This window comes from Trachymyrmex cornetzi, unplaced genomic scaffold (assembly GCF_001594075.2).
Source record: "Trachymyrmex cornetzi isolate Tcor2-1 unplaced genomic scaffold, Tcor1.1 scaffold74, whole genome shotgun sequence".
In the NCBI taxonomy this organism is placed as follows: Eukaryota; Metazoa; Arthropoda; class Insecta; order Hymenoptera; family Formicidae; genus Trachymyrmex; species Trachymyrmex cornetzi.
Window position 1 is genome coordinate 523,506 of NW_017300070.1, and position 13,105 is coordinate 536,610.

At 31.4% G+C, this 13,105-nt stretch overlaps 1 protein-coding gene across 3 annotated transcripts in view; it reads right to left on the reverse strand.

The window, feature by feature from the left end:
• Positions 1-99: 99 nt before the first annotated feature.
• LOC108767966 (X-ray repair cross-complementing protein 5) overlaps positions 100-13,105 on the reverse strand; it is a 16,675-nt gene continuing 3,669 nt past the window's right edge. For 2 of the 3 annotated variants that reach the window (XM_018518120.1, XM_018518119.1), the window contains 8 exons: positions 12,881-13,018; positions 12,613-12,796; positions 12,200-12,333; positions 11,411-11,554; positions 11,205-11,347; positions 10,435-10,680; positions 10,198-10,345; positions 10,003-10,094 (listed from right to left, as the gene is read on the reverse strand). In XM_018518120.1, the coding sequence (XP_018373622.1) occupies positions 10,083-10,094; positions 10,198-10,345; positions 10,435-10,680; positions 11,205-11,347; positions 11,411-11,554; positions 12,200-12,333; positions 12,613-12,796; positions 12,881-13,018 (1,149 nt within the window). In that variant the 3' untranslated portion in view covers positions 10,003-10,082. Of the gene's footprint in view, positions 572-2,141; positions 2,391-2,840; positions 2,879-5,116; positions 5,281-10,002; positions 10,095-10,197; positions 10,346-10,434; positions 10,681-11,204; positions 11,348-11,410; positions 11,555-12,199; positions 12,334-12,612; positions 12,797-12,880; positions 13,019-13,105 lie in introns of those variants that run through there. The other variant, XM_018518121.1, reaches the window with a different exon arrangement.

Below are 13,105 nucleotides of genomic sequence, written 5' to 3' on the forward strand. Positions count from 1 at the left end.
CATATTATCACGACATGATATCGAATATTATATATTTCTCATGTATTAATTATACAGATAACAATGTATAAAAATAGATGGAGAGATATTTCTCTAAATATAAATATTATTCTCTTTTCTTTATCTATATAACTAAGCAACAAAATGTTTTTTATGTATATTACAAAAACAATCTCACTGCAAGAAGAAAGTTCATACTTGCATTAAACCAAATAGGAACGTTAAATCGTTTAACACAATCATGAGTAAATGGTAGGTAATATAAATCAACAACGGATTCGGCCCAATCGAAAATGAGGCGCAGTTCTCGTTAATTGGATTACAGGAACTCGGCGAATTTTTCTTAGTTGCATTCTCGACATATAAGATTAATAACATAACTAATGCGTTCGTCGTATGAACGTTTTTTATAACTGCATTAACACAAGGCCCCTGGACGTCCTTGGATACAGCCGCTCTCTTACACCTGATTCTTCTTTCGCGCGTACGGTAAATCTTTATCGAAGGCCAGGAACTTGGACAGGCGTGTCCCGTTATAAGGCGTGTTACTTCCCGGTGGATGAAGCCTCATCTAAAACAAAGGCCATCAGATAATCGTATGCGTGACGATAGTGTAAATAATCTATCCATAATGTAATTTACATTTTCCTTTCGCACTCAACATTGATTAATTATTTATCTGCATTTAATCTTGGAGGACTACGTACCACATGCTTCTTTCGATGTGTTCCTCAAGATATCGCGACACAAATCGATGACAAAATAATATAAGAGACAATATTTATTCTAGCAATACTTTATTTATGTGTAAATGTGATATGAAAGTAAAATCTTTGTGTACACAGATAGATAAGGAAATTTATAAAATATTTTATATTTGCAAATTCATGAAAAGTTCCATAGTTTTGTTCAGGCATCACGAAATTGTCGAAAAATTAGTCTTTTTTATGAATACTTTATAAAATTCTGTGATTATATTTTTTTAATCATTTTTAAATTATCATAAATAGACGAGATAAAATTTTTTAAGATGATGTCCATAGCTAAAATCATCTATAAACATTACAAAGTAAATACTGGCGATACGATTGATAATGACTTACTACATATGATTGATAAAAAATATTAATTTGATTGATATAAAGCAATAATACATTCCAAAGCTCCGTCAAAGGATTAATGATCAATCACCCAGCTCCGTTTTGCGGTTAGTTTTATTAATAATGTTATACAAATAAATTCCTCCTTGACGAAGCTTAAACATTAGAGAACCAAACTTTATTGTTCCTTATCATCTCGCATCCTAAGATAAGTGGAAAAATGTATATTATAAAATATTTCGTTATTTTATGAGCGTCTTGCTTGTGTCTGTTAATTTTTTGTTACCCATTTCTTCATCTTGAATACACGGTGCGGCAGTGACTTGCTTATTGATGTATTGTTTGTCCAAAGACAAACATAACATTATGACGTAATACAATACTATTACTTGATACCGTAATATGAAAAAATGGATAATTGATTTAAGGCAATAATTGCTTTATCTACGTCGCCGTTATTATTTTATTATAAGTATTATTTATAAATAGTTGAGCTCCCTTCGATGCAGCAGCAGCCCCGAGCATTAGTATGGAGTGGCTTTGACTCTATTTGGGTTTTATGATTTGCGTGCGCGTGGATTGCGGTCGTGCAGCATCATTCCCATTCTCTACTTCTCGGCGTCAATGACTCTCGCATTCCCATCCAGATTATTGAATCGCTTCTGCAATGAGAAAAAGACCGACACCAATCCGTTACACGCATTAAGGCGTTTTTGATGTTACGATGATACAGATCAAGCGTTCTTTTTTGTTTAATTTGAATAAAATTAATTTTTTATCGTTTGTATCTCATTTAATTAAAAATTAAGTAAACTTTCAAACTTTCGTAGAAGAGCAACACTGTTTTTGAACATCGAAAATATTGCTCTTCTATGAATTTCTTGAAAGAAAATATTCCTGTTTGGAAGTTTATTTATTCTTCAAGTTGATTTTATCTTAGTTATACGCATATTGTTTTTTTAAGCTATGTAAACAGCGTGTTTTCACCTCCGTTTTCGCACGCGTAATTTACCACGGTCTCAAATAAAACTAGACACTCACCATGATTCTGTACTTCTCCTTGCAAGCATATTCGGTCTCGTCCACATCGTTGTAACAGTCGCTTTTGTAATCCTCGGGTATCGGACGACCCTCGAATTGGCAGAGTCTGGAAAGCGGTCTTGCCTTGACGAGCATTTTCTCGAAACCAATAGGCTTGTGTTGCGGACAATAAAACACATCCGGAGTATTCTTATCGAAGACGATGCTTTTGCGCATTATGTCGCCGCATTGCACTACAACGAGCAGCGCCTACGACGCATACAGACATGACCAAAAATATTTTTCTAAGATATAATATGTACATATATACAATTTACAAAAAATTTTCAAGAATTTAAATTAAAATTATAATTAGGAATTAAATTATAAAAATTTCAGACGTAGAATTATAAACTGTTTTGCTAACGTTTAGGACAGAGTTATTCAACGGAAGGAAAAAGAGCGTTCTCTATTTTCACTAAGAAGTTTTTTATGGCCGAAAATGGCTGGAATTAATTTATACGCGATTTTGGTTAATTAATTATAACCGAGTCTTATCTGCTAATATATTATCGGTGTTTTGGTATTTTTTTCTCGCAGAAAGTTCCCGCAACGAGGTAAGCGCGGAGAGAACGATCAACTTTCGGAAATAAGATGCGCAAGAAATTGCATTCGCAGAACTGCAAGTGTCCCGCAATTGATGAAAGTCTGGTCACTTACAGCGAGTGCGACGAGCAGGCTGCAGACGTAAATGTTCCCTGCAAAAGCAAAAAGGTGAGTCAGCATGGAAAAATCAACTACGCAACGTGGTGCACCGTCGTAGAAAAAAAATCAAGAAAAAAAAATAGAGAAAGGATCCGGAATATTTACCAGCGGCAATCTATCCTTGCGTAAGTATAAACGTCACAATTCTGCCGTTAGAAACAATAGTATGCCGAGGATAAGAACACAATATTGAGACCATAATATATATACCTTAGAACTTTTTTATTATTTTTCAAATCATATATTCATAAGTACCGTAATAAAAAAGATCTTTAAATTATTTTACATTTAGATCCTGAATTATTTCTCTTTAAATTATTCTTCAATTAATTAGTTAAATAATGTTTGGTTTTTAACCAAAAAATTATCCAAGTAATTGAATATTTTTTTCTTTAAATTATCAAATAGCCTATTGAAATGTATTTCTCATGTAATTCGTTCACAATTGCAAAACCCGCTGAACGTCCTTTAACTTAAAGATCCAAATTCGGATAATTTCTTTTCGTCGCAGAACTGTAACTGCGATTACGGGTCTCGATAACATTTTTCTCTTCTTTTTTAATTAAATCAATTTCTTAGTACTGCGATAAATAAATCTCTAAATTATCTTTATTTCTAAATATTGAATTAGCCTTGAATTAATTACTTGAATAATTTACTGATTAAAAAAACCAATAAATTCAAGTAATTAATTAAATATAATTTTCTTTCTTAAATTACAAAGTAGTCCGTTAAGATGTTCCTTAAATAATTCGTTCATAATCGCAAAATTCGCCAGTACGTCCGTTAACTTAAAGATATAATTTCTTCTAATCGCAAAGTCGAGTAATTGCGATCGCGGCTCCCGATAAGACGTTTCTCTTCTTTTTTTTTATCTCACGAATTAATTAATATACACGTGTTTCCACACTATTCAATTCTGGGTCAGCGTTTACTATCTTCTCGCATCTCGCGTTCGCTCATGTATTTTTTTTTCACGGTCAACAGCCAGAGCTCGGCCTCGAGAAGCGTCGCGTGCAAAAACCTCTCTCTCTCGTTCCACGTTGACCCAAAATCAATCGAACTGTCTCGGCTTTTTGACATTATCACGGCCCACGAGACTTTCCCTGTCAATTTACGCAACACCCTACGCATATAATATACCCTGGTCTGCGAGCAGTTGCATTGGTCGACGCATAAATTTGCGTCACTGAACCGTCGAATAAATCCCCTCGATTTAAGGCGCAGCTTGCCCTCTTCTGTTCTTAAAGAAGGCAATAGTTTGGCTCCAATAAATATAAACAGGAAAAAAATATCGTCGATATGTTGATAGTTGTTGCATAATGTTCAACTGTATACACCAAGATGCATCTGTACATGACATTTTCACAGCGAGATATTTATCCGTGACATTTCACCCAGCATCTATCCGGATCGAATAGATTATTAATAACTGTGCGAATCGAATTTAATTGCTGAAGATTTCTCTCGTTTTTCCATTATTTATGTGTAACTTGACGGAAAATAATTTGTTCGTCAAATTATTTCTCTTCACCAGTTTGAGGCGCATAAGTAATTCATTATACTTGCATACACAGGAAGTCTCAAGTTCATTGTATCTCTTCTAATTTGCAAACTTTCCACGAGGAACAATATGAGTGAACGAGCAGCTTTGCGAACATTTCAACGGATATACTACTTTAAATTAAAGAAAAATTTATATTCAACTAACAAAATAACGAATCAATATTTATGTAATGTTAGATTGCAACTAAATAGGAAAAATATTGAAAAATCATAAAACATTTAAAAGATACGTTTTTTTTTGTTCATTTTTGTTTTTTACGTTTCAGAAGCAGATAGTTGAAATCATTGAATTACAACATATTTCTTTAAAATATTTATGATAATCGACGGTAACATCAAAGATCAGAAGACTAAAATCAGAAGATTAAAAAAATGTGATACTAAAAAAAATATTTAAAAAATTTCAAAAACCGTTTAAAGAATTAAAAAAATTTTTTTTACATTAATCTTTAAACGTTCCAATAATATCCAGAAATTATTAAAATAAAACACAATATAATTTCCTTAACATTTATAACACGAGAAAAGTAAAATATTTAAAAATATCTAAAGAATATTTAATGAGCGTCTGAAGATCCGATCTCTTTTCACACTTTCACGTTTTATTTTTAGTATCTGGAATTATTTGGTATCTTGGAATTATTTAATGATAAAAATTGCTCAACCATGACGAAACTCGCTTAAATTTATATCGAGACTATGACGCGAGCAAGAACTACGTTTAAGAAAGGATCCAGGATCGTTTTCCAGGGACGGACGGACGAGATTCCATTCGTGACGCGTTGACGAGTCGTGAGATTCACGGAGTGCAATATCCGACACGCTCGACCTATTTCGTTGGTCGGGGATAGTAAAGTGTCAAGGTGCAGCCAACTAAGTCGTACTCGACTTACCCATGCTTCTCAAACGACAGGCGTTTGCTCGCACCTGTTGATCCTCGCAACGCGGCGTCTCCTCGTCGACTGAACTGTTGGAGCTTCGGTCTTCGTCTTCCCCGCCCGAGGATCGTCCGTTAGACAGCACGGATAGTAGCCGCCGATTCGCGCTGCGAGCTCATGAGACGAATACTAATAGCAAAATATTGTTATTTTAGTATTTCGTGAACATTCGACACATCGTGATAATTACTTTTAGAATATTACAATAAAATTCAACATTTAATATACTATTGTTGCAACTAAAAGTTTTACATTTCCTTAATTTTTATATACGAAACAACTTGGATAAATAGCCTGGTCTGTTGATATCAATCAAGTTTCTACTATCAACAATACCTCGTTTAAAAAAAATAATTCCAATAGTTAAATATTTCCTGAAATAAGCTGTGTTAACGGCACAATCCCATCATGAAATCATGTCGCATTCAGGGCTTTGTAGTGTCTTGATTCGCTGCTGAGTACAGGATGCTTCAAATGCGAGAATCATCGGGGAATCGCGCGTTTCATGGATAATCAGCCTCATGCCGTACCAGATCTCTTTCCTTTTATAGGTACGGGATGAAATGCCACGCATCATCTTCGCGAATCGAATCGATGAGATAATTTAAGAGCCATGTAAATCATACATTATAAAAACCAATCTGCAAATGTTTAATTATACGTTTTACCTAACATTTGTCCGGAATTTCAATTGCGCAAACAGACATATAATACAAACACAAATTTTTCCAAGAGCATACAGTCAAATATGCAGGTTAATGATTGCGATATGATATATTAGAAATAATCTTTACAATTTAACTTTCATAAACGTTTCGGCCGATATCCGGCCTTCTTCAGTATGTTATAATAATTATAATTCAAATTAAATTGATATTTAAATAATTTTCGTTAGAGAGAAGATCTCAGTCGTTATAATACATTACAATAATTAAAGTGAATATTGAGTGTATACAGAATATTGTTTGCTTGTGAGAAAGTTGATTGTGCGACGATGATCCATTATTTAATTCCTCTTATTGTAAAGAGTTTCCAAATTCTTTACAAAGTGCGTTATAAATTACAATATCTCGTCAAGTGTTATAAATTTATAGTTTTAAATTTGTATATTCCTCAAAAGAGTTTCCAAATTCTATTACAATGTGCAATTATTAGTTATAATTCTGTTTATTACAAGTAGAACTCGTGAATGGCAAAATTAAATTTAAACATATCTTTACAAAGTGCGTTATAAATTACAATATCTCGTCAAGTTATAAATTTATAGTGTTAAATTTGTATATTCCTCAAGGATAGAAGAACTTTCTTCAGCCATATACTTATAACTGAATATTTATATTACTGTATGTTCTGTTCTGTTATATTTATATCTGTTGGAAGACTTATTATGAGAGGGGAGGGGGGAGGGAAGAAGCAAAGAAGGGATGAGAAGGAAATTGTGAGTGGGAAATTATATGTTAAGTAAGAGTAAGTATGATTCTGGTAGCTTTTCGGTGTCACTCTGCTTATTTAAACTTGACTTTTGTTTTTCGATGTGTATCATATATCTCAGAAATGGATCTTTTATATTTTATAATATAAAAGTTCCGAGTTGAGAATTAAAATTATCTCAATCTAGGACATGATCTGTCTTCACCCGATGGTTTGAAACTACCGATAATAAATTGGATGGTTTATTGATATCCATTTTATGTTCTTTAATTCTTGTTTTCAATTTTCTTTTAGTTTGCCCCACATATGAAGAATCATAGTCCATACAATTTATTTTATATATTACATTACATTGGTCTTCTTTTTTTAATACGTCTTTCCCGGTTTTAATGAACTTATTTAATTTGTTTGTAGGTTTGTATGCAATATTCAGATCAAATTTATGAGATAATGTTCTAAATTTGTCTGAAATATACCATTATAATGGGGAATAGTAAAGAATATTTTTTGGGGTAAATTATGATTGCTGGCTGTGTTCTTATCTTGACTGTTGTTATTTATTACTAAATTATATTTATGAGAAATCCTGGTAGCAAACTGACGTCAAAATGACGTCATTTGACGTCTAAAATGACGTCAAAATGACGTAGCTTGCTACCTGGGAAGTGATTTGATTCTGTTGTTAATTGTATAGAAGATGAAATCTAATGGATAGTTATTATCGATTAATATCTTTATCATATTCATGATGTTATTTTCATGAAATTGGGGGTGTGATAAAAATAAAATTCGGTCGAGTTGACTAGTAACCACTGCTTTTTTATGGATATAATAGGATGATTGGAATGGAAATTTAGGTATCTTCTTGAATTGGTAGGTTTTTTGTACATATCGAAAATGATTCTTCCATCCTCAATTAATAATTTTACGTCAAGAAAATTGATGCTACCGTTATCTCCATAATCCACAGTAAATTTTATTCTGTTATGAGAATTATTAAATTTGTCAAGAATTGCTATGATTTGATCTTTTGGTGCTGCCAAAATAATATCGTCTACATAACGATAGTAAACAGAAATAAATGTATTTATTGAAGCGAATACATCAATCTCTATATCATTTAATACCATGTTTGCGATAATAGGAGATAAAGAAGATCCCATGAGTAAGCCATATATTTGCTTATAAATTGTTTTATTAAAAATGAAGAAAGTGGAATTGAATATAAAAGATACAGCAGTTATGAATTCATTCAATGGAATTTTTATCTTAAGGCTTATTAAACTCCACCGTTTTTTTAAACTTTTTATTGTTAAATCCATCGGTATATTTGTATACATAGATACCACATCAAAGGATACCAATTTATAATTTCCAGAGGCAACCATTAAGACTATTTACAAGTTCGAAGCTATCTTTGACATAACTGAAACTTTTTCTAATGCTATTATCAATAATATCTTTAATGTAAGTTGAAAATGAATACGTAGGACTCACTATCAATCTTAATGAACTACCCTCTTTGTGTATTTTAGACAACCCATAGGACAAAACTCCGTCTGATTTATATATTTTGTTATATGTATTTTGATCTATGTATTCATTATTTTTCCATCTCATCAGTATCGTACGTAAATCTGTGATCAATTTATTAGTTGGGTCCTTCTTAACATTAATGTATGTATCTTTGTCAGTTAAGATAACATTCATATTTTTATTGTAATCGTCTGAGTTTAAAATTACTGTTGTGTTATCTTTGTCCGCGCGTGTAATTAAAATATCAGGATTTTCCGAAATGAAACTTTTTGTTTCTTTTACTAATTTCTTTAATTCAATTTCTTTTTCTATTGGGAAATTATTTTGATTCATTTTATTTAAAATTGATATCGATTCATTTCTAATCAAATTGCGTGTTTTGTCATCAGTTTTAATTAAGTTGCATTCTATGTCTTTGATGAATTCTATAGTTATATTGTTCTTGTTAATTGTATTATTTGGTAAGTTAAATTTCTGACCTAATTGTAAAAGAGAAACTACGTTATCAGGGATATCTATGTTGCTTAAATTTTTTACCCAATTGTTATTTATTTTTTGTTTTCAAATTCAAATCTTTCCGGGCTAACATTAACGCAATGCAACGTATTTTGAGTTGTTGAGACTCTAATTTTATTGGAAATGTTTTCTATTTTAGAAGGAATGAAATCAAAACTTGTTCTGTTACCAGAGGATGGTGAAGTTTTTATGTTATAATTGATTTTTTTAATTCTGTTCCTTCTTTGTTGGATAATATCCTCTTTTAAATTGTCAATTTTTTTGTTAATTCTTTTATTTTCCTGATACCATAATTTATTCGAAAAGGATTCTTGTCGTTGGAAAAACATGTTACAAACATCAAATGATAATAAATTATTAATACATTTATAAACATTAAAAAATTCGGATTTAATGTGTTCAAGTTGTCTATACGTATCTTGGAGTTCTACTCGTAGAGAGAGAATCTTTCGAATGAAGTTTATTTTAATTCTATTAATCTTATGATCAGAAGAAAAATTATATGAATTGGTTGTATATAACATAAACCTGCATAAATGTTTAGGAATCAGGCCTTCTTTTATACATTTTTTTTTAAATTAATTCTTATTCTTGTATTAACATTGGTTTTTACTAATTTCATATAATTTTTCAATGTATTACATGTATTCAATCCAAATTACATGGGGGGGGGGGGGAACTGTTCTCCTTTTGGATGAAAGCTATATGTTATAAAATATTGATAAAAATCTTCACTTTTTTAGAATATTATATTGCTTGCTTGTATTCAGTAAATCTTTGATCAATTATTAAGCATAGTGTAATGTTCAAGTGCTAACGGATTTTTGGTAAGTCGAGAATAAAAGGTAGGCGTTACGTGGGTGAGAGGCCTCGTCTTTTCCATATTCGTTATCATATACGAATACGAAACGTATTCATTAACAATAGTGTCATCGTTACTTTTGGCAGGAGAAAATATGCTGAAAAATAAGAACAATTCTAGAAAAAAGAAATTCTATCTATTTCTCACTGCAATATTAATATTGTATGATTGTACCCTTTTATTGTTTATTAAACCTAAAACGCATTTCAATTAATTTAATTCAATATGTATTTCAAAAATATATTATTAAATGGTTTTTAAATCGTTGATTATAATATGAATCGAGACATGATCCAAGAAGTATAGTATTGTAACGTAATTGCTAAAATAATTACTGCCAGTAGCTTCTTATATATCAGCCTGTAAGAATATTTGTATGTTTAAAAAAGTTTGTTGCATATAAAAAATCATATATCCAAAATTTTATAAAGCATTTACATAGTATGAGAATTTATGTACTTACAATATCATCAAAATCGAAACTGCACAAATCAGAGATATCGTCTACATCATTGTTGCCGGTATCTCTTTGCTCTTCTTTAAGTGCCTGTGTCATAGGCGCGTCATCATTAGCATCAGATTGTTTATTATCGTCCTCTTGTATTTTACGCCTAAAAATGTACATTTATCAAATCAATAATTTTAGTGTTAAATCTATTTCGGGTAAATTTTTTAATTTGATTTGAGTGAATATGCTCACTTCCTAAGCGGCTTCTTTTTCTCTAAGAAAAACAAATTTTTTATTCTTTCGGTCACTGGTTTGCATTTTGCTTTTATAAATTCGGGTTGCTCTAGAAGATTCAATAGATCGTCGGCGATAGGCGGCAACGGTTTATCCGGATTAAGCGCACGAGCTGTTAATACATCCCACATGTGTTGCGTTCCAGGATCCGGCATATATCCCGGTAAATATTTCTCACTACTACTGATTGTATCATCATCGGCACTGATATAAAAATTCAATAGATAATTAACAATATTGTAAAAAATATTGCAAGAAATACAATATAATAACTTTGTTCTTTCTAATTTATTGGATGTTCTCGATAAATTTTTTTTTAGAATTCTTTATATAATTGTTTAGATACTGTTTAGAATTTTTCATACTTTCTGTATAATTTTATAATTTTTTAGAAAATTTCTAAAATCACTTGTACGAATTAAAACAATTTTCCGAAGTGTTTTGGGAAAGTCTACATACACACTTATCTTTTTTCTATAATTCTTCATATACATAAATTTTGAAACATTCTAAGATTTTTAAGATTTCTCATTCTATAATTTCTAAAGAAAACTTATAAAATCTGAAAAAATTTTAATTAATAAATTTTTTTAAAAACTTTCACAAAATGTAACAAATTCTTAAGAATATCATGAAAAATAATATAAGAAAATTTTTAACTAGGGATATTTTATATGTATGTTATATACATTATACATCATATTTATATTTATGTTACATATACTTACGCATCGGGCAATTCTAAGGATCTTAACAAATCATCCATTGCGTTATCCTGCTCCTGCGACAGTTGGTTCATCACGCCTTTCAATGGTTTCTGCGCTATTGCTCCATAATCTCGCTCAAATGGCAAACCGATCTCAATAAGACACTGTTATAAAAATTATCTGATTAGCATTAACGAAATAAGGAACAATGGAGAGAATATTCTTACCCATGGTTCATTCTCTACGTCAACACTTGGAAATAGTGCCACCATGTTAGCTTCGGTATTTGCTCTATAAACCTTCTCTACTATCGCGACAACATTTTTCTCAACCATGGCTTGCACTAGACTATAAAATGGCGCACTCGCTGTCTGTAAAAGAATTTCTTATTTATTTTTACTGTTACATCATTGAACTTTATGGCTATTATACAGAGTGTTCAGAAAAAGTGGTACCAAGTTTTAGGAATATGTAGTACTCGTGAAAAAAAAACCGAAAAATCTTAATAAACAATATTCCAAAATCATTTATTTCTAAGTTATAAAGCATTTTCTATTGTAATGAATAATCCATTCATTTCAAGTAGGTATGTAAACATATTTACACAACCGCTCATCCTCCACGAGCTTCTAAGCTCGTTGCTTATTGATAACAGTTTTCAATTCTCTGTTCAGTCAATGTCAGTTCACCCACGAACGCCCGCGTATCATTAACAATGTCTAGTTTTGACACATAAAATTATACTGTTGTCAACAAATCTAAGATAAATCTAGAATCTTTAACCGTGTGTTCAATCTTCAAAAAGAAAAGACGTACCGATGTGTTGAAATGAACGGAGGATACATTGAACATCTGCTGTAATTAAATTTATTTTTTGCTTTATAACTCGAAAATAAATGGTTTTTAGAGTTCTGTTTATTAAGACTTTTCAATTTATTTTCACGAGTATTACATATTCCCAAAGTTTGGTACCATCTTTTTCGAACATCCTGTATGTAATAGAAGAACCCTACTACCTCGTTAGCAGGTACAATAACGTAAGAACCATCCGACAGCCAATATTCCATAGGAACATTTTCTCTCATTGTAAAACCATGGATCTTATAACTTTTTTCATTGTTTTTGGGAGTCATGGCTTTCTTAGCTTCATCTATAATTGGCACGAACACATGAGCCATCAGAACTTATATAGAACATTTTGATTATAAAATAATTAGATGTTAAACTTAATTCCTGCCGTTTTTCGTCTCCAAAATTGATTTGTTTCGACGGGAAATACCTTAATCAAAGTATTATTAATTAGTAATAAAGTAAAAAATGGAGGAAATTACTTTGATTAAGGTATTCATTCATCTTCTCTTCGAAACAAATCAATTTTGGAGACAAAAAACGGCAGGAATTAAGTTTAACACCTAATAACAAGAGTTACCCGAAACAGGAATAGCTTTGCCACCATACACATAACCACGGATAATATCTTCTTCTGTGTGAATGGTCCTATTGTTGTCCATCCATTGTGCAACATTCTTAATTGGCACTTCTTTATCAGGTGTATTGGACGTACTTGTCTTACCCATCAATACCATTTCTGGTAACTTCACCTCGCTCGGCATCTTATAACGTAAATATGTAAAAAAAAATATATATATACATGCAAAAGAGGTATAACAACTGTTTTATACATATTAGAACTTTACTTTAGAAATTCCAGTGATCGGTATGCATAATTCGCCCAATTCCATCAAGCAACGCCACGGAAATGGTTTAGTAGATGGTCGTTTGTAGAAGCGCACATCTGACATCGCATGTTCAAATGTAAGATACTGACCATTAATCTATAAAAATATATATATACGCATATATATGGGGCATTCTTTGCCAAATCGATCAAGCCTCTGTCCAAAATTGATATGGACGGATTT